Source organism: Tachyglossus aculeatus, chromosome 4 (genome assembly GCF_015852505.1).
Source record: "Tachyglossus aculeatus isolate mTacAcu1 chromosome 4, mTacAcu1.pri, whole genome shotgun sequence".
Classification (NCBI taxonomy): Eukaryota; Metazoa; Chordata; class Mammalia; order Monotremata; family Tachyglossidae; genus Tachyglossus; species Tachyglossus aculeatus.
In genome coordinates, this window is record NC_052069.1 from 66,113,773 (window position 1) to 66,139,984 (window position 26,212).

At 44.0% G+C, this 26,212-nt stretch overlaps 1 protein-coding gene across 1 annotated transcript in view; it reads left to right on the forward strand.

The window, feature by feature from the left end:
* LOC119927082 (complement factor H-like) overlaps positions 1-26,212 on the forward strand; it is a 47,564-nt gene that overhangs the window by 429 nt on the left and 20,923 nt on the right. The window contains exons 2-6 of the mRNA XM_038745625.1: positions 10,264-10,368; positions 18,815-18,988; positions 23,039-23,230; positions 24,448-24,630; positions 25,459-25,650. Coding sequence (XP_038601553.1) covers positions 10,264-10,368; positions 18,815-18,988; positions 23,039-23,230; positions 24,448-24,630; positions 25,459-25,650 — 846 coding nt within the window. The remainder of the gene's footprint in view (positions 1-10,263; positions 10,369-18,814; positions 18,989-23,038; positions 23,231-24,447; positions 24,631-25,458; positions 25,651-26,212) is intronic.

The following is a 26,212-nucleotide window of genomic DNA, read 5'->3' on the forward strand; positions in this document are numbered from 1 at the left end:
GCATTAATTTCTTGCAGAATCAGTGTTAGTAGACAGGGCTTCTCTGGAAGAAAAATGGGAGAGGCAGAGAGAGACTCAGGAAGACAGAAGTCAATCATCAATGGTTTTTATCAAGCGCTTACTGTGTGCAAAACACTCTACTAAGTGGTTAGGAAAGTACAGTACAATGGAGTTGGTAGGAAGATCCCCACCCACAAAGAGTTTACAATCTAGAGGGGGAGACAGACATTAAAATAGATTATACATAAGAGAAATAGTAGCGTATAAGGATGTGTACATAAGCGCTGTGGGGCTGGGGGAGGTTTCAAAGGAGTTTAGGCAGGGAATGTGTCTGTCAACTCTGTTGCATTGTACTCTCCCAAGTGCTTAGTACAGTGTTTTGCACACAGTCTGCACTCAATAAAGACATCTCTGCTTGGATGTCCTGCCATCAACTCAACCTTAATATGTCTATAACAGAACTCCTCATCATTCCACCCAAACCCTGTCCTCTCCATGACTTTCCTTTCACTGTAGATGGCACCCGATCCTTCCTATCTCACAAGCCCACAACCTGGGTGTTATGCTTGACTCCCCTCTCATTCAATTCACATATTCAATCTATCACTAAACCCTATCGGTTTGAACTTCAATACACTAAAATCCACCCTTTCCTCTCCATTCAAGTTGCTACCATGTTAATCCATCAGCCTCCTTGCTGACTTTCCTGCCTCCTGTCTCTCCCCACTCCAGTCAGCACTTCACTCTGCTGCCAGGGTCATTTTTCTACTCCTCAAGAACCTCCAGTGGTTGCCATCCACCTCCACATCAAACAGAAACTCCTCACCATTGGCTTTATAGCACTCAATCACCTTGATCCCTCCCACCTCACTTCGCTACTCTCCTTCTACAACCCAGCCCGCACACTTCATTCCTCTAATACTAACCTTCTCACTGAACCTCAATTTCATCTATCTCACCGCTGACCCCTCAACCACGTCCTGCCTCTGGCCCAGAAAGCCCTCCCACTTCATATCCAACAGACAGTTATTCTCCCTCTTCAAAGTCTTATTGAAAACACAACTTTTCCAAGAAGCCTTCTCTGACTAAACCCTCTTTTCCTTTTCTTCCACTCCTTTCTGCATCATCCTGCCTTGCTCCCTTTATTCATTCCCCCCACCAGCCTCACAGTACTTATGTACATATCCATAATTTATTTATATTAATGTCTGTCTCCCCTTCTAGGCTGTAAGTTTGTTGTGGGGAGGGAATGTCTGTTATATTGTATATTGTACTCTCCTAAGCACTTAGTACAATGCTCTGCACACATTGTTCAATAAATATGATTGACTTATTGACTGACTGATTGATTGATGTACAGCCAAGTTCATGGAGGATGCAGAGGGGAGGGCGAATAGGGAAAATGAGGACTTAAGGAAGCAATGTGATCTAGTGGCTAGAGCATGGGCCTGGGAGTTGGAAAGACCTGGGCTCTAATTCCCGCTCTGCCACTTGTATGCTCTGTGGCCTTGGGCAAGTCACTTCATGTCTCTGGGCCTCAGTTACCTTATCTGTAAAATGGGGATTGACTGAGCCCCATGTGGGGCAGGGACTGTGTCCAGTCTGATTAGCTTTTATCTTCCCCAGCACTTTGTACAGTGCCTGGCTCAATAAATGCTTACCAAAAAAATGATTTTAGGAGGTTTTGAAGATGGAGAGAATGGTGGACTTTTGGATACAAAGAAGGAGAGAGTCCCAGGCCCAAGAGAGGGAGTGGGTAAGGGATTAGTGGCAGGACAAATGATATCAAGATTCAGAGAGTAGGTTGGCATTAGAGAAACGAGGTGTGTGGAAGAGTTGATTGAGTGCCTTGAAGCTGATGGTAAATAGTTTCTGTTTGATGTTGAGATGGATGGGCCATCGCTGGAGGAATTGGAGGAATGGGAAGACATGAACTGAGAGGTTTTTCAAAAAAATGGTGCAGGCACTAGAGTGAAGTATGGCCTAGAATGGGAGGCGAGAGTCAGGGAGGTCAGCAAGGAAGCTGATGCATTTAGTCCAAGAGGGAAATTAGTGTTTGGATTAGTGCAGTTTGGATGGACACCCACTTCTCTCTTTCCCTCTCTTCCTCTCACACTCACTCACTTTTGTTTGCTTCAACAATACCGTTTTTATTTACTACAAGGTAATGTTCCACATTTCATTCTACACATGAAAATACACACTGTTGTTTCTTTCTCAAAATTACAACCTTAGCCCATGATTCTTAGCCCATGATGAACCTTAGCCAATTGCTGATGGTATCACATACCTCTGTGATGTCAAGGAATATACTGTTGAGGTCTTGGTATTGCTCACTGAACTTTCTCTGTATTTGGTGCACCCTAGGGCTCATATCTGTTATGTTGCACTTAGATGATAATAATAATAATAATAATGTCATTTATTAAGTGCTTACTGTGTGCAAAGCACTGTTCTAAGTGCTGGGGAGGATACAAGGTGATCAGGTTGTCCCACATGGGGCTCACAGTCTTAATCCCCATTTTACAGATGAGGCAACTGAGGCCCAGAGAAGTGAAGTGACTTGCCCAAAGTCACACAGCTGACAACCGGTGGAGCCGGGATTTGAACCCATAAACTATGACTCCCAAGCCCGTGCTCTTTTCAAGGAGCCACGCTACTTCTCGTGATCTGAAACCATATTGAGATTCGGGCAGTGCATCAGCTAGACTCCTCTTGGAATCAGAGAGTGGAGACACTTCTTGGTAATTTCCACAAATGTGTCTCTCGCTTTTCTTATTAAAAATATGATTACATTGGTATCCGTGGAGTCTTGTGGCACCTCCTCATTGTTCCATATGTTGAGGAGAAGTTCCCACAGAAGCATGAGGAAAAGATTACCCATTGGGCTTGTAGGATTTCTTCAGGAATGCCATCAAACCTGGGGGCTTGTCAGTTGTTCTTGGCTTTGACTGCAGAGGTTGCTTCCCCAAAAGTTGAGGCTCAGGTCATCTTTCCACATTTGGCCAATTTTCCAAGTCTGAAAAAACCTCCTGCACAATAATGGGAGATGTGAGTAGGAACTCAAGGTTTCTGGGTAGGATTCTCTCTTTGTGAGGAGGGTGATTGCACTCCGACTGCTGCTGTGTTGATGACTGTAGAGGTGTTTTAGGAATAAAATCCTTGCTTTGGTGATGATCAGTATATCCCTGGTTCTCTTCGGCTTTACTGGCCCCATATGCTTCTTTGCTTGAGCTGAATAACCTGGTGCATGTTTTTGTGAACTTCAGTTTTGTTATGATCATAAGGAACTGCAAGATGTTGATGATGTGCATTTTCTTTAATGCATTTATTAAGGTTGAGATGGGACATAGTCTCTGTCCCTTACAGGGCTCACCATCTCTCTTTTCCCCATTTTACAGATGAGGAAACTGAGGCCTTAGTCAACGGTATTGAGTGGCTTGCTATGTGCAGAGCACCATACTAAGCTCTTGGGAGAGTACAGTACAACAGAGTTGGTAGTCACGTTCCCTACCCATAGTGAGCTGAGTCAAGCATTGTTATACACACTGGGGTAGACACAAGTTAAACAGTCTGGATACAGTCCCTGTCTCATATGGGGCTCACAGTCTAAGTAGGAGGGAAAACAAGTATTGAATACCTATTTTGCAGTTGAGGAAATTTAGGCACAGAGAATCCATCGATCCATCATATCAGAGAATCAGCGGGGCTCAGTGGGAAGAACATGGGCCTTGGGAGTCAGAGGTTGTGGGTTCTAATCCCAACTCCACCACTTGTCAGCTGTGTGACTTTGGGCAAGTCACTTAACTTCTCTGTGCCTCAGGTCCTTCATCTGTAAAATGGGGATGAAGACTGTGAGCCCCAAGTGGGACAACTTTGATTTCCTTGTTTCCCCCCAAAGTGCTTAGAGCAGTGCTTGGCACATAGTAAGTGCTTGACAAATACCAACATTATTATTATTATTATTACATAATAGAATACAGTATAACAGTTAATAGTCACACAACAAGCTTAAGAGCTTAGTGAAGTGAAATCACACAGCAGGCTTGTGGCCAAGCCAAGATTAGAACCCAGGTCCTCTGGCTTGAGGCCTGTACACTTTCCACTGGGCTGTGCAGCTTGAAAGCTGCCAGACAGATGACGTCTCTAAGAAGTGCACATTTTCTTTCCACATTGATAGTTGTGTTTGGGGTTACTTGTTCCATGTTGTCACCAACGTGGTCACCAATAAATCTCTAATTTATGTTGCCGACTTGTACTTCCCAAGCACTTAGTACAGTGCTCTGCACACAGTAAGCACTCAATAAATATGATTGAATGAATAAATGAATAAGGCTTCCAGGAGCTTGATATTTCACTATAAAGCTCCTTGTGGGCAGGGAACCTGTCTACCAACTCTTTTATATTGTACTTGTATTGTATTATATTGTACCAAGCACTTAGGACAGAGCTCTGAACACAGTAAGTACTCAATGAACACCACTGAATGATTAGTTGACAATTTGGATACCGACTTTAGGTATATTGTTGTACTGATGGATGGAGTTTAGAGCATGTCAACCAATATTCAGGCCAAAACATGACTGCAGTTATCCTGATCAAGTTCTGTTTAAGGATGATGATATAGTGTGTACGATGCCCTTGTTTAGACCTTGGGTCAAACCATAATGAGGAGATCCATGGCCCAAGGAAAAGAACACGGGCTTGAGAGTCAGAAGACTTGGATTCCTGGCCCGTCTCCACCACTTACTTGCTTTGTGACCGTGACAAGTCACTTAACTTCTCTTGCCTCAGTTTCCTCCTCTGTGAAATGGAGATTCAATACCTGTTCCCTCTGACAGTTAGACTGTGAGCCCCGTGTGGTACTTGGTTACCTTCTGTCTACCCCAGCACTTAGCACAGTTTTTTTCCCAATAGAAAGTGCTTAACAAATACCACAATTATTATTATCACCATCATCATCATCATTATTATCTTTCACTTAGTTGAGAAGTGGAGGATGGTTGTGACAATTACAAGCTGATTCTTGGCACATTCACCCAACAGCAGTAGCCACAGCTATTTAAGCTTTCCAATCCCTTGCTGTCTAGTGACTTTCTACCACTTTCTACTCTTGAACTGGCATAGCTCATGATTATCAACTTGCCAGCTTTGGGGGTCAATATGACTCTAAAACTATCTGCTCTTTTCTCCCATTCTTCTTATTCCCCAAATAAACTTCTACCTTGATTTCTGTTCCTTTGCTCCCATTGTTTCCCAAACTGGAAATTCCTAGTTCTTATTATTCACTTATTACTTATTATTATTCTTATTATTCCGTTATTATTATTATTATTATTTCCCAAACTGGAAATTCCCAAACTGGAAATTCCTTTCCCACAGCAGACATACTATAGCTCTCCCCACAATAAAATCAAATCCCATCTTAAATCCCATCTCCCCCAACAAGCTTTCCCTGATTAATTTTCCGGCATCCTGAACCATATCGTCTCTGGTCAGCTCTAGTACTTATGAATTTACATACATTCTCCTTAGCACTTGTGTATATGGCCCCTCTATTTATTTTTGATCTTCTACTTGCAATTATCTTTATGTCTGTTTCCCTTTTTGGAGTGTAAATTCCTTGTGGGTGCTTGGTTATTCTATATTTGGCAATTTCCTAGTTCAGTGATCTGAACCAAGTTGGTTCTCAAAAAAATATGTTAAGTCTAGAGGGCGACAAATACATTAAAATGCATTAGACATAGGAGAAATAGTGGTAATAAAGATATGTATATGTGCTAGAATTGACTGTAAACTCCTTGTGGGCTGAGAATGTATCTATTTATTGTTACATCATTTCTAGACTGCGAGCCCATTGTTATGTAGGGATTTTCTCCATCTGTTGCCGAATTGTACTTCCCATGCACTTAGTACAGTGCTCTGCACATAGTGAGTGCACAATAAATATGATTGATTGTATGAATGAATACTCTCCCAAGCATTTAGTACAGTGCCCTGTGCACAGTAAATGCTCAATAAATACGATTGACTGACCCACTGACTGACTGATTATTTTTGTGATATTTGTTAAGTGCTTTTTATATGTCAAGCACTGTTCTAAGCCCTGGGGTAGATACAAATTAATCAGACTAGACACAGTCCCTAGGGCTCATAGTCTAAATTGGAGATAGAACAGGCTATATGTCTTCAGATATGTTTAGATATGTTTAATTTTAGACTCTAAAATTATCTACTTTCTTCTCCCATTCTTTTTATTCTTCTCAAGATAACCTTCTAGTTGTACCTTGCTCTCTGTCCCCTTGTTCACAGTGTAGCCCAACTTAGAAATCCCTCCCTCTCCTCATTCGGATTCCTCTTTAAATCCCACCTCCTCTAACAAGCTTTCCCTGATTAATTTTCCAGCAACCTGAGCCAAAATCGTGGCTCAGTGGAAAGATCATGGGCTTGGGAGTCAGAAGTCATGGGTTCAAATTCTGGCTCTGCCACTTGGCAGCTGTGTGACTTTGGGCAAGTCACTTCACTTCTCTGTGCTTCAGTTCCCTCATCTGTAAAATGGGGATGAAGACTGTGAGCCCCACGTGGGACAACCTGATCACCTTGTATCCTCCCCAACACTTTGAACAGTATTTTGCACATAATAAGTGCTTAAGAAATACCATTATTATTATTATTATTATTTTATCACATCTTCAATTCACTCTAGTACTTGCGTATTTACAGACACTCCCCTTAACATTCATGTATATATGGCCTTTCAATTTATGTATTTTTGATCTCTTTAGTTGTAAATATTTTTATGTTTGTCTCCTGATTTTAGAGTGTGAATTTATTGTGGGCAGGGATTGTGTCACTTGATTATTCTACAATAATAATAATAATAATAATGGCATTTATTAAGCACTTACTATGTGCAAAGCACTGTTCTAAGCACTTGGGAGGTTACAAGGTGATCAGGTTGTCTCACGTGGGGCTCAAAGTCTTAATCCCCATTTTACAGATGAGTTAACTGAGGCACAGAGAAGTTAAGTGACTTGCCCGAAGTCACACAGCTGACTAGTGGCAGAGCCGGGATTTGAACCCATGACCTCTGACTCCAAAGCCCATGCTCTTTCCACTGAGCCATGCTGCTTCTCTAGTTCCCAACTGTCTAGTACAAAGCTTCACACCAAGTAGGTGGTCAAAAAATACTCCTAATAATTGTGTTATTTGTTAAGTGCCTACTATATAACAAGTACTGTTTTAAGCACTGGGGTAGAGACAAGATATTCAGGTTGGACACAGTCCTGATGTCACGCAGGGCTCACAGTCTTAATCCTCATTTTACAGATGAAGGAAATGAGGCACGGAGAAGTTAAGAGACTTTCCCAACGTCACTGAGCAGACACGTGGCAGAGGTGGGATTAGAACCCAGATCCTTCTGCCTCCCAGCCCCATGGTCTATCCACTACACCACACTGTTTCTCATAATAATACTCCTGTTACTCCTATGTTAGAGAACATTTGTTTCCTTTCATGGATATTTTCCACTATTGGGGTTATACTTAATGATGGTAGCAGCACACTTTTGCTTTAGAGGCAGGTTTAGAGATATCAGTCAATCACTTTAATCTCTAGGCAGATTTGGAAAAATTGAGACTAAGGATGACCTGACTGCAGATCTGGCCCTCTAGTGGTGTTGTTTTTTGTTTTTTTTTAATGGCATTTATTAAGCGCTTACTATGTGCAAAGCACTGTTCTAAGCGCTGGGGAGGTTACAAGGTGATCAGGTTGTCCCACGGAGGGCTCACAGTCTTAATCCCCATTTTACAGATGAGGTAACTGAGGCCCAGAGAAGTTAAGTGACTTACCCAAAGTCACACAGCTGACAGTTGGCAGAGCTGGGATTTGAACCCATGACCTCTGACTCCAAAGCCCGGGCTCTTTCCAGTGCGCTACGCTGCTTCCCGTTCTGAGGGGTGGCATCCTCTTCAATCAATCAATCAATCAATCAATCAATCAATCAATCATATTTATTGAGCACTTACTGTGTGCAGAGCACTGTACTAAGTGCTTGGGAGAGTAGAAGCAGCTTGGAAAAGTAGAAGCAGTGTGACTTAATGGAAAAAGCCTGGGCTTGGGAGTCAGAGGTCATGGGTTCTAATCCTGGCTCCGCCAATTGTCAGCTGTGTGACTTTCGTCAAGTCACTTTACTTCTCGGTGCCTCAGTTACCTCATCTGTAAAGTGGGGAAGAAGACTGTGAGCCCCATGTGGGACAACCTGATAACCTTATATCTACCAGAGCTTAGGACAGTGCTTGGCACATAGTAAGCACTTAACAAATACCATCATTATTATTATTATAACACAACAATATAGCATTCCCTACCCACACGTGTTTACAACCCAGAGATGAGTTTACAGTCTAGAGATCTCCAGAGGATGATATCCTCAGCATCTCTCTCTGTGAAATGTGCTTCCTTGGGTCATCTGCTTTTTCTCAATGAGGGGATGAAAGTAATATATCTGAACAGTTCATGAATAACGAGCACCATCCATTAAACTAGACTGGAAGCTACTTGTGGGTGGGGATCATGTCTACCACCTCTATTGTATTGTACTCTCCCAAGAGAAGCAGCGTGGCTCAGTGGAAAGAGCCCGGGCTTGGGAGTCAGAGGTTGTGTGTTCTAATCTTGGCTCTGCCACTTGTCAGCTGGGTGACTTTGGACAAGTCACTTAACTTCTCTGTGCCTCAGTTCCCTCATCTGTAAAATGGGGATTAAGACTGTGAGCCCCACGTGGGACAATCTCGACTACCTTGTATCCGCCCCCCCCCGCCCCCGCCAGTGCTTAGAACAGTGCTTGGCACATAGTAAGTGCTTAACAAATACCAACATTATTATTAATATTATTAAGTTGCCTGGGATAGTGCTCTGCACACAGTAAGTGCTCAATAAATACGATTGAATGAATAGTAAGTGTTCAGCAAATACCATTGACCAATTGATTGATCTGAGGTGAAGATGATTACTTTTCCCATGAGAAGCAGCATGGCCTAATGGAAAGATCACAGGCTTGGGAGCCAGAGGACCTGGGTTCAAGCCCAATTTGGCCAATTTTTTTAATGTTTCATTCAATCGCATTTATTGAGCGCTTACTGTGTGTAGAGCACTGTACTAAGCTCTTGGGAAGTACAAGTCAGCAATGTATAGAGACGGTCCCTACCCAACAATGGACTCACAGTCTAGAAGTTTGTTAAAATGCTTATAACGTGCCAGGCACTGTATGAAGCACTGGGGTGGATACAAGCTAATCAGGTTTGACACAGTCCATATTCCACATGGGACTCACAGTCTTAATCCTCATTTTACGGATGAGGTAACTGAGGCACAGACTTGTTCAAGGTCACAGCAGACAAGTGTTGAAGTCAGGATTAGAACTCAGGTCCTTCTGACTCCCAGGCCCAAAGCCTATCTACTAGGCCATGTTGTTTCTCAATTGCTTGCTGTGTGACCTTGGGTAAATCAATCAATCAATCAATCAATCAATCGTATTTATTGAGCGCTTACTGTGTGCAGAGCACTGTACTAAGTGCTTGGGAAGTACAAGTTGGCAACATATAGAGGCGGTCCCTACCCAACAGTGAGCTAACAGTCTAGAAGGGGGAGACAGAGAACAAAATCAAACATATTAACAAAATAAAGTAAATAGAATAGATATGTACAAGTAAAATAAATAAATAAATAAATAGAGTAATAAATATGTACAAACATATATACATATATACGGGTGCTGTGGGGAAGGGAAGGAGGTAAGATGGGGGGATGGAGAGAGGGACGAGGGGGAGAGGAAGGAGGGGGCTCAGCCTGGGAAGGCCTCCTGGAGGAGGTGAGCTCTCAGTAGGGCCTTGAAGGGAGGAGGAGAGCTAGCTTGGCAGATGTGGGGAGGGAGGGCGTTCCAGGCCAGGGGGATGACGTGGGCCAGGGGTCGCCGGCGGGACAGGTGAGAAATCACTTCCCTGTGCCTCAGTTTCCTCAACTGTAAAATGGGGATTAAGTTCCTGTTCCTCCTTTTTTGACTAGGAGCCCCATGGGACTCCCAGTCTTAATCCTCATTTTGCAGATGAGGTAACTGAGGCATAGTGAAGTGACTTGACCAATGTCACCCAGAAGACGAGTGGCATAGCTGGGATTAGAACCCATTTCTTTCTGACTCCCAGGCACTATCTGGGCTCTATCTGCTAGGCCACACTGCTCTCGTTATGCTATTTTTGTTACAACTAGAGAAGACACATCCAATCCTTGAGCAGTTTCACCAGGATCACCAGGAGCCGTACACAACATCAAGTGGCCCAGGACAAGATTGCCAAAATCCAATCTTGGAATATGGTCAGCCACCAACAGTGAAAGGTGCTCACAGCAAGACCATCCGTTTCCCCTGGTCAGGACTTGTGAGGAGAACAGATGATAGAAGGATACTCAGGTAACTGCTGTTTGGTGAACAGAGAGAGACCACACACAATGGAAGGCAGAATAAAGATTCATTTATTCATTCAATCACATTTATTGAGTGCTTACTGAGTGCAGAGCACTTGCGAAGCACTTGGGAGAGCAAAATTCAACAATAAACAGACTCATTCCTGATGCTTGGTTTCAAATGATGCAATAGAGTAATGGATCATTGGGGCACCCTGCTCAGACATGCCAGCCTCGTGGGCAGGTATTGGGATTGAGGGTTGTTCTCTTTCAGCAAAGGTTTCATGAAGATCAAGACATAGATGGTGGGAAACCAGAGACAGGCCCTGTCTTTTATTTATTTATTTATTTTAATGGTGTTTATTAATAATAATGATGGCATTTGTTAAGCGCTGACTATGTGTGAAGCACTGTTCTAAGCACTGGGAGGAATACAAGGTGATCAGGTTGTCCCACGTGGTGCTCACAGTCTTAATCCCCATTTTACAAATGAGGCAAATGAGGCAGAGAGAAGTTAAGTGGCTTGCCCAAGGTCACACAGCTGACAAGCGGCGAAGCCAGGATTCAAACCCATGACCTCTGACTTCCAATCCTGTGCTGTTTCCACTGAGCCATGATGCCTTTACTATGTCCCAGGCACTGTACCAAATACTGGGGTAGACACAGGCTAATTATGTTGGACACAGTTCGGGTCCCATATGGGGATCACAGTCTTTATCCCCATTTTACAGATGAGAGATCTGAGGCACAGAGAAGTTGAGACTTGCCCAAGGTCACACAGCAGGCAAGTGGGAAAGCCAGGATTAGAATCCAGATTCCTCGGACTTTCAGGCCCATGCTCTATCCACTAGGCCATGCTGCTTCTCTGTCTGGGACAAACCCTTTAGAGACGTTCAAGGAACTACTCTTTTGTGCTCAGAGTGCAGAGGGGAGATTCAATTGATCCTTTTGGCCACACATACAAATGTGGGTAAGATCTCACCAGCAGTAAACCATCTTCAAAATGAAACAATCAATCAATTGTATTTATTGAGGGCTTACTATGTGCAAAGCACTGTACTAAGCGATTGAGAAAGTACAATATAATAATATAACAGACACATTCCCTTCCCACAGTGAGCTTACAGCCTAGAGGGTAGACAGACATCAATATAAGCACAAACACTTAAATTTTATTACCTTTCCCTTCAAGATAACAATTTGATCACTCTCAAATGTTTGATCTCTCTGCTGGGATGTAGTGTGTCTTGCTGGAAAGCACATGTGGCTGGGAGTCAGGAGACCTGGGTTCTAATCCTGACTCTGCCGCTTATCTCTTTGGTGACCTTGGATAAGTCGTTTAATCTTTTCATACTTCATTTTTTTTGATGGCATTTATTAAATGCTTACTATATGCAAAGCACTGTTCTAAGCGCTAGGGAGTTTACAAGATGATCAGGTTGTCCCACGTGGGGCTCACAGTCTTAATCCCCATTTTACAGATGAGTTAACTGAGGCACAGAGAAGTTAAGTGACTTGCCCAAAGTCACACAGCTAACATGCGGAGGAGCCGGGATATGAACCCATGACCTCTGACTCCCAAGCCTGTGCTCTTTCCACTGAGCCATGCTGCTTCTCTATTCAGAAGAATTTCAAAAATGGATTTTAAATACCTGTTCTCCCTTCCTTTTATTCTTCTTATTATTATTAACAATAATAATAATAATGGCATTTATTAAGCACTTACTATGTGCAAAGCACTGTTCTAAGCGCTGGGGAGGTTACAAGGAGATCAGGTTGTCCCACGGGGGGCTGATAGTCTTAATCCCCATTTTACAGATGAGGGAACTGAGGCACAGAGAAGTTGTGACGCCCAAAGTCACACAGCTGACAATTGGCAGAGCCAGGATTCAAACCCATGACCCCTGACTCCAAAGCCCGTTCTCTTTCCACTGAACCACGCTGCTTCTCTAATACAAATACAACAATATAAAATGGGGATTGAGACTGCGAGCCCCACATGCGACAGAGACTTCATCCAGCTCGATTTGCTTTATATTTTGAAATGTGAGCTCTGTATGAGCCAAGGACTGAATCCAAATGATTATCTTGTATTAACCCCAGCAATTTGGCACAATTCTTGGCACATAGGAAGCATTTCATAAATATTTTCATCATCATCACTATCATCATATTAAGACAAGTAAGTGAATTTTTTATAAAAATGGGTTTATTATGCATTTGGCTCTTCACAACATATCTAGAATTCACTCTTTCCTCTCCACCCAAACTGCTACAACACTGATGCAGAAACTTACCATTTCCCACCTTGGCTACTGCTCCAACCTCTTCGCTGATCTCCCTGCCTCCTGTTTCTGCTCTTTCCAGTCCATATTTCACTCGGTTGCACAGATCATTTCTCTGAATATACGCTCAGTTCATAACATAACTCCCCACTCCTCAAAAATCTCTAGGGGTTTCCCATCCACCTCCAAACCAAGCAGAAACTCCTTCTGGCACTCAATCAGCTCTCTCCCTCCTACCTCACTTCACTGATCTCCTACTCCAACCCAGTCCACACATTCTGCTCCTCTAACCCCAACCTACTTTCTGTGCTTTGATCTCATCTATCCCACCATCGAGCCCTTGCCCAACTCTGTTATATTGTACTCTCCCAAGCACTTAGTACAGTGCTCTGAACACAGTAAGCTGTCAATAAATATTGATTAAGTGAATGATGTTCTTTTTCAGACCCAGGACTCCCTCCCGCATCCTATCCAATAGTCTACCAGTCTCCCCACCTTCAGATCCCTCCCCAAATCATATTTATTATTATTATTGTTGTTATTTTTGATAATAATAATAATAATAATAACAATTAGTCTAGAAGGGGGAGGCAGACAACAAAACAAGTAGGCTGGTGTCAATACCATCAGAATAAATAGAATTATAGATATACACATCATTAATAAAATAGAGTAATAAATATGTACAAATAAAATAGAGTAATAAATATGTACAAATATGTGCAAGTGCTGTAGGGCGGGGAAGGGAGTAGGGCAGAGGGAGGGAGGGGGCGATGAAGAGGGGAGGAGGAGAAGGAGGAGAGGAAAAAGGGGGGGCTCAGTTTGGGAAGGCCTCCTGGAGGAGGTGAGCTCTCAGAAGGGCTTTGAAGGGAGGAAGAGAGCTAGCTTGGTGGATGTGTGGAGGGAGGACATTACAGGCCAGAGGTAGGACGTGGGCCAAGGGTCGACAGCGGGACAGGTGAGAATGAGGCCAAGTGAGGAGGTTAGCAGCAGAGGAGTGGAGTGAGCAGGCTGGGCTGTAGAAGGAGAGAAGTGAGGTGAGGTAGGAGGGGGCGAGGTGATGGAGAGCCTTGAAACCGAGAGTGAGGAGTTTTTGCTTGATTCGAAGATTGATAGGCAACCACTGGAGATTTTTGAGGAGGGGAGTGACATGCCCAGAGCATTTCTGTACAAAGATAATCCAGGCAGCAGAGTGAAATATAGACTGAAGCAGGGAGAGACAGGACGATGGGAGATCAGAAAGGAGGCTGATGCAGTAATCCAGTCAGGATAGGATGAGAGATTGAACCAACAAGGCAATGGTTTGGATGGAGAAGAAAAGGCAGATCTTGGTGATGTTGTGGAAGTGAGACCGGCAGGTTTTGGTGATGGATTGGGTGTGTTAAGCGCTTAGTACAGTGCTCTGCATACAGTAAGCACTCAATAAATATGACTGAATGAATGCATGGGGTGAATGAGAGAGCGGAGTCAAGGATGACACCAAGGTTGTGGGCTTGTGAGACAGGAAGGGTGGCAGTGCCGTCCACAGTGACAGAAAAGTCAGGGGGAGGACAGGGTTTGGGAGGGAAGATAAGGAGCTCAGTCTTGAACATGTTGAGTTTTGGAAGGCGGGCAGACACCCAGATGGAGATGTACTGAAGGCAGGAGGAGAAAGAGTTTGGAGGGAGGGAGAGAGAACAGGGGCGGAGATGTAGATTTGGGTGTCATCAGCGTAGAGATGATAGTTGAAGCCGTAGGAGCGAATGAGTTCACCAAGGGAGTGAGAATAGATGGAGAACAGAAGGGGACCAAGAACTGACCTCAGCATTTGATACACAGTACATAGCTTAGTACATAGTAAGTGCTTAACGAATTCTACAGTTATTATTATTAAGGTAGTGGAGAGGCAGAGGAGGATTAGGATAGAGTAGATTCCATTAGATGTGGCAAAGAGGAACTCATTGGTGACCTTTGAGAGAACAGTCTCAGTGAAGCGAAAGGGAAAAAAACCAGATCGTACAGGGTCATGAAGAGAGTTGGAGCAGAGGAAGCGAAGGCAGCAAGTGTACATCCAGGGAGGAAAGTGAGCAAGAGTGAAATGGGAAGTAAACTGCTTGATTTTCTCCCGAGGTAGGAATTCAGAGACATTCTCTGAGAAGTAACTGCTGTCAACTGACAGGGAAGTTAGTCAGGAAAGGGGCCCTACACCACTAAGACCCAGAAGAGGATGGAGGAGAAGGGGAGCTTGACCTATGGCTGGGCTCTACTGCCCCATTCCAACAGTCTGTATATGCTTGGGGCTCAAGCAGGCCTCTCCACTCTGAATCCCAGCATCATACATCAGAGGGACAGGGAGGATTCTGTAGGAGCTATCTCTGTTTCACCTTTCCTGTTACCAGTGATGACATGTGCCATGAGACATGGTGTTGTCACACACCCGAGCCCTGGGAGGGGTTGATATGTCCTTAGTTCTCACCATTTAACTTGTCTCCTCCATCACAGCATAAGCTCTTTGAGGGCAGGGAATGGATCTTGGCTCAGCTATAGTAATCAATCAATCAATCAATAGTATTTATTGAGCGCTTACTGTGTGCAGAGCACTGTATTAAGCACTTGGGAAGTACAAGTTGCTCACAGAGTAGCACTGGGATCAAACACTCATTTGGGACAAGAATAGAACCCATAATGGGACAGAGAGGAATGGCATTCCTAACATGGTGGCATGATCTCTAGACTGTAAACTCGTTGTGTGCAGGGAATATGCCTGTTATATTGTTGCATTGTATTCTCCCAAGCGCTTAGTACAGTGCTTTGCACATGGTAAGCACTCAGTAAATATGATTGGATGACTATGAGCCCTGCCTTCACGGAGTTTACAACTTAGTGGAGGAGATGGATACTAGAATAAATAGTTACTATTAGAAGCAAGGAGTAAGTCACTTAACTTCTTCATGCCTCTGTTTCCTCATGATAAAACAATCGATAATTTGTAGATGCCAGAGCTGACTTAAAATACAAATCCTAGAAATGATGTCCCAAGTACTTGAAAATTTCAGCACAAACTGATGGTTAACTGATTCGTCTTGCCAATAGCGTGAGTGAGGCTAAATCCTCCAGGGGCAGGGAGGGACCTGGGTGGCAGGATGGGGTTTGGGGGAAGGATCAAGTCATGTCACTGGGAGAAGGGGAGGAGCAAGGGGAGGCGGTGTCAGTTTAGAAGAGTAATCCAACCCCTTGGTTTTGAGATTGGTAGACTTAGAATGCCCAGACAACATCACAAGTCAACAAGGTTGTCATGCAAATTACAACTCTGTGGCAGCACCCTAGAAAAGTATCATTTGGAGCATTCAGTTGCTGACCTTTGCTGCCTTAAGAAATCGAGCAGAGGCTTTGACTGTGTTGGAGTGAGGCCAACTAGAGGGGAGAGCTGAGGTGGAAATATAACTATTAAATATCCTGGTTCAGCTTCGCCTGTCAAATACGGAGATGAGAAGTTTTCTGTTTTCCCTCCTGTGGTGGTTCTCTGGCTTTCCGGGAAAAGGTAAGAATACATTTTTCGGGGTTATTAATCTGTTTGAATGGGGTGACAGCTGAGAATAGATCACCGTAGATTATCAAATTAACTTCAATTTATTTTTAAATTTGACAATTGATTTTTGCTCTCAGTTAATAATAATGATGATAGCATTTGTTAAGCACCGACTATGTGCAAAGCACTGTTCTAAGCACTGGATGAGAATGTGCCTCCCTGAGTACCTTCTGCTAGGTTTAGGGAGAACAAGGTTCTATTAATTTGAGGTAAATAGCTGCCTGCGATACATGGACCACTTTTTCCAGTCTTTCTTTCCTCTCACACACACACTTGGTAACCCGGCCTTGTATTCCAGTCCTCCCGATTGCATTATGCCACCATCTCTAGGTCAGACTAGAACTTTACTGGAGTTGTGTGAAGGCCCCTGTGGGACTCAATGCGTATGTGAAATCCTCATAATACACAGTTGGAAGAAGTTGGAAAATTTGGAAGGAGGCGTGAGCTTGGTGATTGGGTAGGGACCGTCCTTATATGTTGTCAACTTGTACTTCCCAAGCGCTTAGTACAGTGCTCTGCACACAGTAAGCACTCAATAAATATGATTGAATGAATGAATGATGAATCTCCGGCTCATACCTGTGCTTTTATTCCCTGCACTCTGTGTTCTCACCAAACACTCTCAGACTTTCCAGAGAGATCATTTTTAAGTGTACCATCATCAGGCAGAAGGGTGGTGCTTTTCAGCCTCATCACTTAAATGGTGTTAGTTTGGGTTGGCAGGACAGAGCCCTTGGCCTGCCAGGGAGGAGGTGGTGGCAGAAGCCAAGACACTCTTGTCATTGCTAGCTGAGCTGGACTCATTCATTCATTCATTCAATTCAATCATATTAATTGAGCACTTACTGAGTGCAGAGCACTGTACTAAGCACTTGGGAAGTAATAATAATAATAATAATAATGATGGCATTTGTTAAGCACTTACTATGTGCAAAGCACTGTTCTAAGCGCTGGGGAAATACAAGGTGATCAGGTTGTCCCACGTGGGGCTCACAGTCTTAATCCCCATTTTACAGATGAGGTAACTGAGGCTCAGAGAAGTTAAGTGACTTGCCCAAGGTCACACAGCAGACATGTGGTGGAGCCGGGATTCAAACCCATGACCTCTGACTCCAAAGCCCGTGCTCTTTCCACTGAGCCACGCTGCTTCTAAGCACAAGTGGATCTGCTAGGCTGAGGAGAAGGGATTTCTGGACAGCCGGAAATGCCTCCTGCAGTTTTGCAGATACTATTCCACGTCTAAAAAGGCCAGATTTGTGGGGGCAGGAGTCTGGGTTTATTTCTGGTGCCTGGCCACACTAATTCACAGTCTCCTGCAGTCAGCTGTGTTACTTATTGAGGGCTTACTGTGTGCAGAACACTGAACTAAGTATTTGAGAGAGTACAACAGCAAATGGACACATACCCTGCCCACAGCAGATACCTGGGTGTGAGGCACAAGAACTGGAATCCAGGGGTAGAAGCTAGGGGAAGCAGATCTCCCGCATTTTTCTCTCTCAATCTGTCTCTCTGCCTCACTGTGCTTCTCTACATTCGACCTTTCCCACACAACTTTTTCCCCTTTCCCTTTTCTCTTCTCACTGTTCCACCCCTTTCCTATCTTAGAACATCTGACAAGGTGAGCCCATTCCAACACCCACACTTGTTGCTTTTGTAGTTTCGAGACCTATTTGATAGAGTAAATGTACTCTATAGTAATAATAATAATAATGATAATAATGATGGCATTTATTAAACTCTTACTATGTGCAAAGCACTGTTCTAAGTGCTGGGAAGGTTACAAGGTGATCAGGTTGTCCCACGTGGGGCTCACAGTCTTCATCCCCATTTGACAGATGAGGGAACTGAGGCCCAAAGAAGTGAAGTGACTTGCCCCAAATCACACAGCTGACAATTGTCAGAGCTGGGATTTGAACCCATGACCTCTGACTCCAAAGCCCGGGCTCTTTCCACTGAGCCACACTGCTTCTCTAAAAATGCTTACTATGTGCAGAGCACTGTTCTAAGCGCTGGGGAGGATACAAGGTGATCAGGTTGTCCCACGAGGAGCTCACAGTCTTCATCCCCATTTTACAGATGAGATGAGGGAACTGAGGCCCAGAGAAGAGGCCCATACTGCTTCTCTAGAGAGTACTATTTGACAGAATAATATGAGAAGCAGTATGCGTAGTGGATAGAGCATGGGCCTGGGAATCCGAAGGTCATGGATTCTAATCCCAGCTCCTCCACTTGTCTGCTGTGTGTCCTTGGGCAACTACTTCACTTCTTTGTGCCTCGGTTACCCCATCTGTAAAATGGGGATTGAGTCTGTGAGCCCCACGTGGGACAGAGACTGTGTCCAACCTGATTTTCTGGTATTCATCCCAGCGCTTAGTACAGTGTCTGGCACATAGTAAGTGCTAAACAAATACCACAATTATCATTATTAGTGGCAGTAGTAAATTGGATTTGGAATTTTTAATGGAACTCAATGACAAAGGATTTTGGGGGGTGATTTTTTTTTTAGGAGTTCCAGAATGCGTGGATCCACCTGAGGTAGACTTTGGAGAGATCATAAGTGATTCGGAGCACAAATATGGTGATAAAGTGCAATATGGATGTGACCTGGCCTATACCTTGTCTGGTTCAGAGTGGATTACCTGCACCGGAAGCAATTGGACATCACCCCCAAAATGCTTAGGTAAAGTGACATTTTTTTCATGGACTGCCACTCCCAGGTTTTGATCCCGTTAATTCATTCATTCATATTTATTGAGCACTTACTCTGGGCAGTGCACTATACTAAGTGCTTGGGAGAATACAGTAGAACAATAAGCAGATACATTCTCTGTAAATAAGATACATGGAGAATTCCATATTAAATTTCAGATGTCAGAGTGCAAACTAAAAGTGACTTAGTGCTGGGAGAAAAAGACTGTTGAGTTGGTAGAAACTTTGTTTAGGAGGATGTGTTGATTGGGCCCTACTTAGCATAGTGGTGATAATATCTTTGGTATTTGTTAAGCGCTTACTCTGTGCCAGGCACTGTACTAAGCGCTGGGGTGGATACAAGCAAATCGGATTGGACACAGTCCTTGTCCCCTCTGGGGCTCACAGTCTCAATCCCCATTTTATGGATGAGGGAACTGAGGTCAATAGAAGTGAAATGACTTGACCAAGGTCACACAGCAGACAAGTGGCAGAGCCAGGGTTAGAACCCATGACCTAGCCATTTTAGATGCAAGGCATTGGGAAGATGGGGATGGCAAGAGACAGAAAAACATTTCTAAGCATTTGAAATGGTAGGGGCTACATTAGAGTAAAGATTGGTTTTTCTCATGAATCCAGGGAGGAAGGGGTGTGTTAGAGAGCAAGGTCACAGGCTGGCTCAAAATGGACTCTTCCCCTTTGGTAGCTCCCTCCCACCCCGCCCTTCTTGACAAGGTCATTTAGGACCTTCTGGGAAGGGACTGTCTTTCAGCCAACAGGGAGAAATTCCCCACCCCTGTGTGGATCTGAGCTCTCTTCCAGGTTCAGCTGGGAAAGTTTATTTATGGTGTTTTTAAGGGCTTCCTACGTGCCAGGGACTGTACTAAGCGCTGGGATAGATTCAAGCTAATCAAGATGGATCCAGTCCCCACCCCACTTGGGACTCAGTCTTAATCCCCGTTTACAGATGAGCTAACTGAGGCATAGAGAAGTGAAGTGAGTTGCCCAAGGTCACACAGCACATGGATGGCAGAGCCGGGATTAGAACCCAGGTCCTCTGACTCCCAGCTCTGCACTCTTTCCACTAGGCCATGGTGCTTCTCGCTAGGCCACATTACTTTTCAGCTTGGCTAGAAAGGTGCTGTACGCCTGTATCCTGTCCCTGAAATCCAGTCAGGATGATCGGCATGACCTAATTCATTTCTCTCAATCCAAGACATACTTGGGGTAAAAGGGGAATTCTCAAAGGTGCATTCATTTGGGAATGGAATCTGTGCATCTAAACATGCTTTCTCCATGTTCCTACCAAGCAGAATCTCAGCTTATGCATGGCAGAACTGCGGGCATGGTAATCAGTCCTCCAGCTAGGCTGGCCCCCTAAACCTCCAAGAGCTCCAAGAGGAGCAGTGAGGCCTAATGGAAAGAGCACGGGCCTGGGATTAGGAGGTTCTGGGTTCTGCTCTCCTCGCTCTGGGAGTTGCCTTCCTGAAGTCACTTAACTTCTCTGTGCCTCAGGTTCCTCATCTGTAAAATGGGGATTCAGTGCTTAGTGGAAAGAGCACGGGCCTGGGAATCAGAGGGCCAGGGTACTCATCCCTGCTCCGACGCATGCCTGCTGGGTGACCTTAGCAAGTCACGTAACTTCTCAGTGCCTCAGTTACCTCATCTATAAAATGGGGATTAAGACTGTGATCCCCCTGTAGAACAGGTACTGTGGCCAACTTGATTACCTCTATCTACTCCAGTGCTTAGAATAGTACTTGGCACATTGTAGCACTTAAGAAGTGTTGTCTTGTCTTATGCTGTCTGGTCATTTCCGACCCTTAGCAACTCCATGGACGCATCTCTCCCAGAACTCCCCACTTCCATCTGCAATTGTTCTGGTAGTGTATCCATAGAGTTTTCCGGGTAAAAATATGGAAACGGTTTACCATTGCCTCCTTCTGCACAGTCAACTTGAGTCTCCACCCTAGATTCTCTCCCATGCCACTGTTGGCTAGCACAGGTGAGTTTTGACTTAGAGGAGATTGCCTTCCACTCGCTAGCCACTGCCCAAGCTAGGACTGGAATGGGGAGACCTCTGTTTGTCTCTCCCTCCCATAGCCGAAGCTGGTAGAGTATTGGAAACTCACCAGGTCTGATCCTGGGAAGGAAAATTTGATCCAGTGAGGGTGGAAAAACCTCCCTGGATTTTAGCAAGGTAGTTTGTTGTGTCTCAATGTATTCCATACTGTCCGCGTAGGTGAATGGGTCACCCTGTCTTTGGTGGCCTTGTGACCACTATGACGGCCCTATTTGCCAAGCAGGCAACCCCAAGTGGAGACAGGTTAGAGAAGCTGGAATGGATCTCCTTTAGGGACACCACCCCTCTGGTTACTTAGAGGAACAGCCACAAATCAATCAGTTGATCAACGTATTTATTGAGCGCCAACTGTGTACACAGCACTGTACTAAGCAGTTGGGAGAATGTAGTACAATAGAGTTGGTTGACACGTTCCCTGCCCACCACCGGTTTACATTCGAGAGGGCGAGAAGCCTCGAGGGCCGGTTTCTGGGACCACCCCACTTTCCATCCTGCGGAAATGGTACTTGTGGCTTTTGCGGACGTTTCTATAAAGCAGTTTCTCAACTGCTTGGGAATTTGGGGTTTTCTTTTACAGCTCCAGGAACTCCTACTTAAATAATCTGTAGCAGTTAGGTTAAAGTATTTAAATGTCTGTGTCTCCCTGTAGATTGTAAGATCCTTGTGGATAGTGATTACGTCCACCAACTCTGTTGTATCGTGCTTTCCCCCAGCTCTCTGTACGTATCAGTGAGCACTTCAGAAATACCACAGATTTTTAAAAAAATGTTAATTGTTAAGAGCTTACTATGTGCCAGGGGCTAATCAGGTTGGGCACAGTCCCTGCCCCAAATGAGGCTCACAGTCTTAATCCCCATTTTACAAATGAGGTAGATGAGTTATAGGGAAGTTAATTGATTTGCCAAGGTCACACAGCAGACAAGTGGTGGAGCTGGGATTTGAACCCAGGTTTAATTGATTGATTTATTCTAATAGTTGTCTTGTGGACAGGGAGCATGTCTCCCAACTCTTTTCAATCAGTGGCATTTATAGAGCGCTAACCGTGTGCAGAGCACTGTACTAAGTGCTTAGGCGAGTAATAATAATGATGGCATTTATTAAGCACTTACTATATGCAAAGCACTGTTCCAAGTGCTGTGCAACAGAATTAGCAGGTGTGTTCCCTGTCCACTTTGTACTGTCCCAAACACTTAGTACAGTGCTCTGAACACTGCAAGTGCTCAATAAATAGGATTGGTTACTTGATTTCAGTTCATCTGTTTATTTGTGTTTCTGACTCAGGAAAGAAACACATCAGTCCATAAAATTGATTGAGCACACACTGGATGAAGAGTGCTGTTACTCCCTTGAATATGGAAGGTCACAAAGGAATACCTGCTCCATCACTCGCTTGCTGTGTGACCTTGGGGGAAGTCACTTAGCTTCTCTGGGCCTCAGGTTCCTCAATTGAAAAATAGGGATTAAGTACCTGTTCCCCCCCCCACACCCCCACATAAACTATGAGCTCTATGTTAGAACAGGGACTGTGTCCAACCTAATTATCTTGTATCTACCCCCGTGCTTATTACAGTGCCTGGCACATAGTGAGGACATAACTATCAATCAATCAATCAATCAATCATATTTATTGAGCACTTTCTGTGTGCAGACCACTGTGCTAAGCCCTTGTGAGAGGATAATATAACAATATAACAGACACATTGCCTGCCCACAACGAGCTTACAGTCTAGAGGGGGAGACAGATATTAACATTAATAGATATGTACATAAGTGCTGAGGAGCTGCGGGGGCAGTGAATATATGTTTTAAAATCTAATTTTAAAAAGGAAGAGAAAAAGCAAGACATGGACTGTCTGGGAGCTTGGAGTAGCAAAGGAGAAGAAATATGATTAGGTTTATGCTTTGTAATTTCTGAATTTTTCATTTTTAATTGATCTGTAGGAATGCTCTTTTCTCTAGCCCCTTGTAGAATCACTAAGCAGGAACTGGATGAGAGAAAACTACTTTTGTCCAATAACCGAAGTCGCACTATATCGGTTCCTCACGGTGGAAGCCTGGAATTCAGATGCAAGCAAAGATACACAATAAAACTGCCTCCTTCGGTCAGGGTGTGTGTTGATGGACATATGGATTTCCCATTATGTATCCTCGGTAAATACTTTTTCAATCAATCAGCGGTACTTATTGCGCACTTACGGTGTGCAGAGCGATTAGGAGAGTATGATATAACAGTTGAAGACACATTCCCTACCCACAAGGAGCTTACAATCTAGGGAAGAGCTTGCTTCAAATCTCAAATGGTTTTCGTTTTTTGTTTGCAAGGGAGAAATCCCAAAATGGAAGAGACTAGAGGAAGAAAACAGTAAAGGAAATAAGGAAAAGATTTTCAGGGCAGTAAAATCTTTGATGATTGACATTACTGGGTAAGAGCAGAGTAGCCTGTGATGAAGCTAGAAGCCAGAGGTGGCATGTAAGAACAATAACGCTGGTATTCCTTAAACACTTACTGTGTGTCATGCACTGTACTAAGCGCTAGGGTAGATACAAGCCATTCAGGTTGGACGTAGTCCCTGTCCCACATTAGGCTCACAGGCTTAATCCCCATTTTGCAGATGAGGTAACTGAGGTACAGAGAAGTGAAGTGACTTGCTCAAGGTCACACGGCAGATGCATGGCAGAGAGGGATTAAAACCCAGGTTCTTCTGACTCCCAAGCCCGGGCTCTATCCACTAGACATGCTGCTTCTAGGTAGTCATTCCCATGACCTTAGCAAGGACTCCCTTTGTGCAAGTGATGGACAGAATTTACTTTTTAGCCAGCAAAACTGCCTCCTTGTTTTAGGAAACATTCTTGCTGACTAACAGAAGCTTGTCGAGGCGACAGACACAGACTGCATTATAGATATATTTTACTATGGCTTCTCAAATCTTGAAATGCTTTCCATACCTCCTCCCCCACTTGTATGGACCAGATGTTCTCTAAAATCACATCCCCCTGCTAGTTCTGGGAAATGCTGAAATAAACTCTCATTTGAGATCGGGGAGGAGGGTAGGGAAAGCCAACATTATTCATGCATAAAAATAAGAGCTTATCCACATATCTCAGAATCTCTGGCCTGAGGGACTGGTGGAAAAAGGATGCCCCCATCCCTTGTGCTGCTGCAGGCTTTGGAAGGCTCTAAGTGAACAGGGATGCCCACAAGAATTCCACAGCTAAAAGAATCTCAGGTTCTTGGCACACCAGAGTCCATGGGCTGGGTTAAGAGTGCTATGGGAAGCTCTGGGAAAAGCAACTTCTTTTTTCCTGTATTTGATTCTAGCATCTAGATAGAATGCCATAACTCATTACTTTTGTTTGATTTTATTTAGCAAGAGGAAAGAACTGTGGTCCTGCTCCTGGTATTCTAAATGGAGACGTTCTTTCTTTAAATGAAGAGGTGTTCCCAGCTGGGGCCTTTGTAGAATACGGATGCCAAAAGTTGTATACTTTGGACGGTGGAAACAAGTCTTTCTGTTCTGATGGACAATGGACGGCAACGCCCAAGTGTTTAAGTAAGGAAACTAATTTATCTGGGAAGGAATTCCATCGAGCACCAGTGTGGTAGTCTCACAACAGGAATTTAAGTCCCCTCCAAGAAGCTCCTGCTGTGGTGAGGTCTGTAGAAGAGGCCTCCATGAGCATTTTTGCCTCTTCCCACCCTAATGCTCTCACTTTGGTTCTGCACATGCTGTCTCCACTTCAGTGCTTTTTTTGTGACCACCACTGGCCAGTGGGGCCACTAGAATTGGTGGAAAGGAAAGTAGCAGTGGAGGAAAAGAGAAAGAAGGAGATATGAGTGGGCAGAAGCCCTGTACTGTGGGTTTCCGTGACCCTCTACAATTCATGGACTTTACAGTTCACTCGCAAAACTGTTTTCCTTAATAGCCTAGCTATTTTCTGTTGTTATCTATAATCAATCAATCAGTGGTATCTATTGAGCGCTTACTGTGTGCAGAGCACTGAACTAACAGTGTTTCCTCTGACTTTTCTGTTACGTACAAGTGTGAGTGCCAAACAATATGTTAAATAGTAATGGCAGTCCTGACCAAGGATGGCTGAACCTCTTCATGCATGTTGGCTCTAGCTTTGAGCCCTATTATTTTGGAAAAGAGGCTACTTAGAAGGTACTCAAGAAAATTGAGTTGTTGTCTAGAAATGACAGTGGGAATTTTTTTCTCTATCCTTTTCTCTAGTAAACCTGTGTAAAGTTGGAATGAAGAATCTTTCTTTCAAAAACTGATCCTTAAATTCAGACTTACTTTAACAGAGAAGACTTTCATAACTGTAACTTGTACCTCTCTAGAAGGATAAAACTAGTAAACATTGAATTCTGCTTTCAGGACCTTGTTTTTTCATGGAGGAAGACTTGGCAACCAGGAACATGATGACAGCAACTGGGTCACATGTACCCCAATACATACAAGTTGGTGCTTCCTTTGAAATCACATGTAAATCAGGATATATCCTTGAATCTGAATGGAATTTTACAGTGCAATGCAAAAAAGACCAAATTGTTTATCCGAAATGCATCGGTAGGTACTTCCTTTGTCTTTCAGGTAGGCCGGAGCTGGTAAACAGCTCTAATACTAATTTGGGAAATAGTGGCAGAGGGGCTGGGGTGAGCTGGTTTGAGGCCAGCTGAGGGATACTCAATTTGCTAAATTTCGTTTGATTGTTCTGTGGATGTCCCCGGAAGCCCTTCTTTGATCGGACTCCACCCGGTTGAAGAGGTTGATTTTTGGTTCTTCTCTGATTGGTTCTTGGAGAATGATGATGATGATAATAATTATAATAATGGTACTTGATAAGTGCTTACTATATGCCAAATACTCTTTTAAGCACTGGGGTAGATACAAGTTAATCAGGTTGGACACTGTCCCTGTCCCTTGAGGCTCATAATCAGTCAGTCAGTTAGTCAAACATATTTATTGAGTGCTTGCTGTGTTCAGAGCACTGTAATAAGCTCTTGGGAGAGTACAATATAACAAATAACAGACACAGTCCCTGTCCACAATGAGTTTCGAGTCTACAGTCTAAGTAGGAGGGAGTAGGATTGAGTCCCCATTGGACATGAGGGAACTTGATCCAGACAAG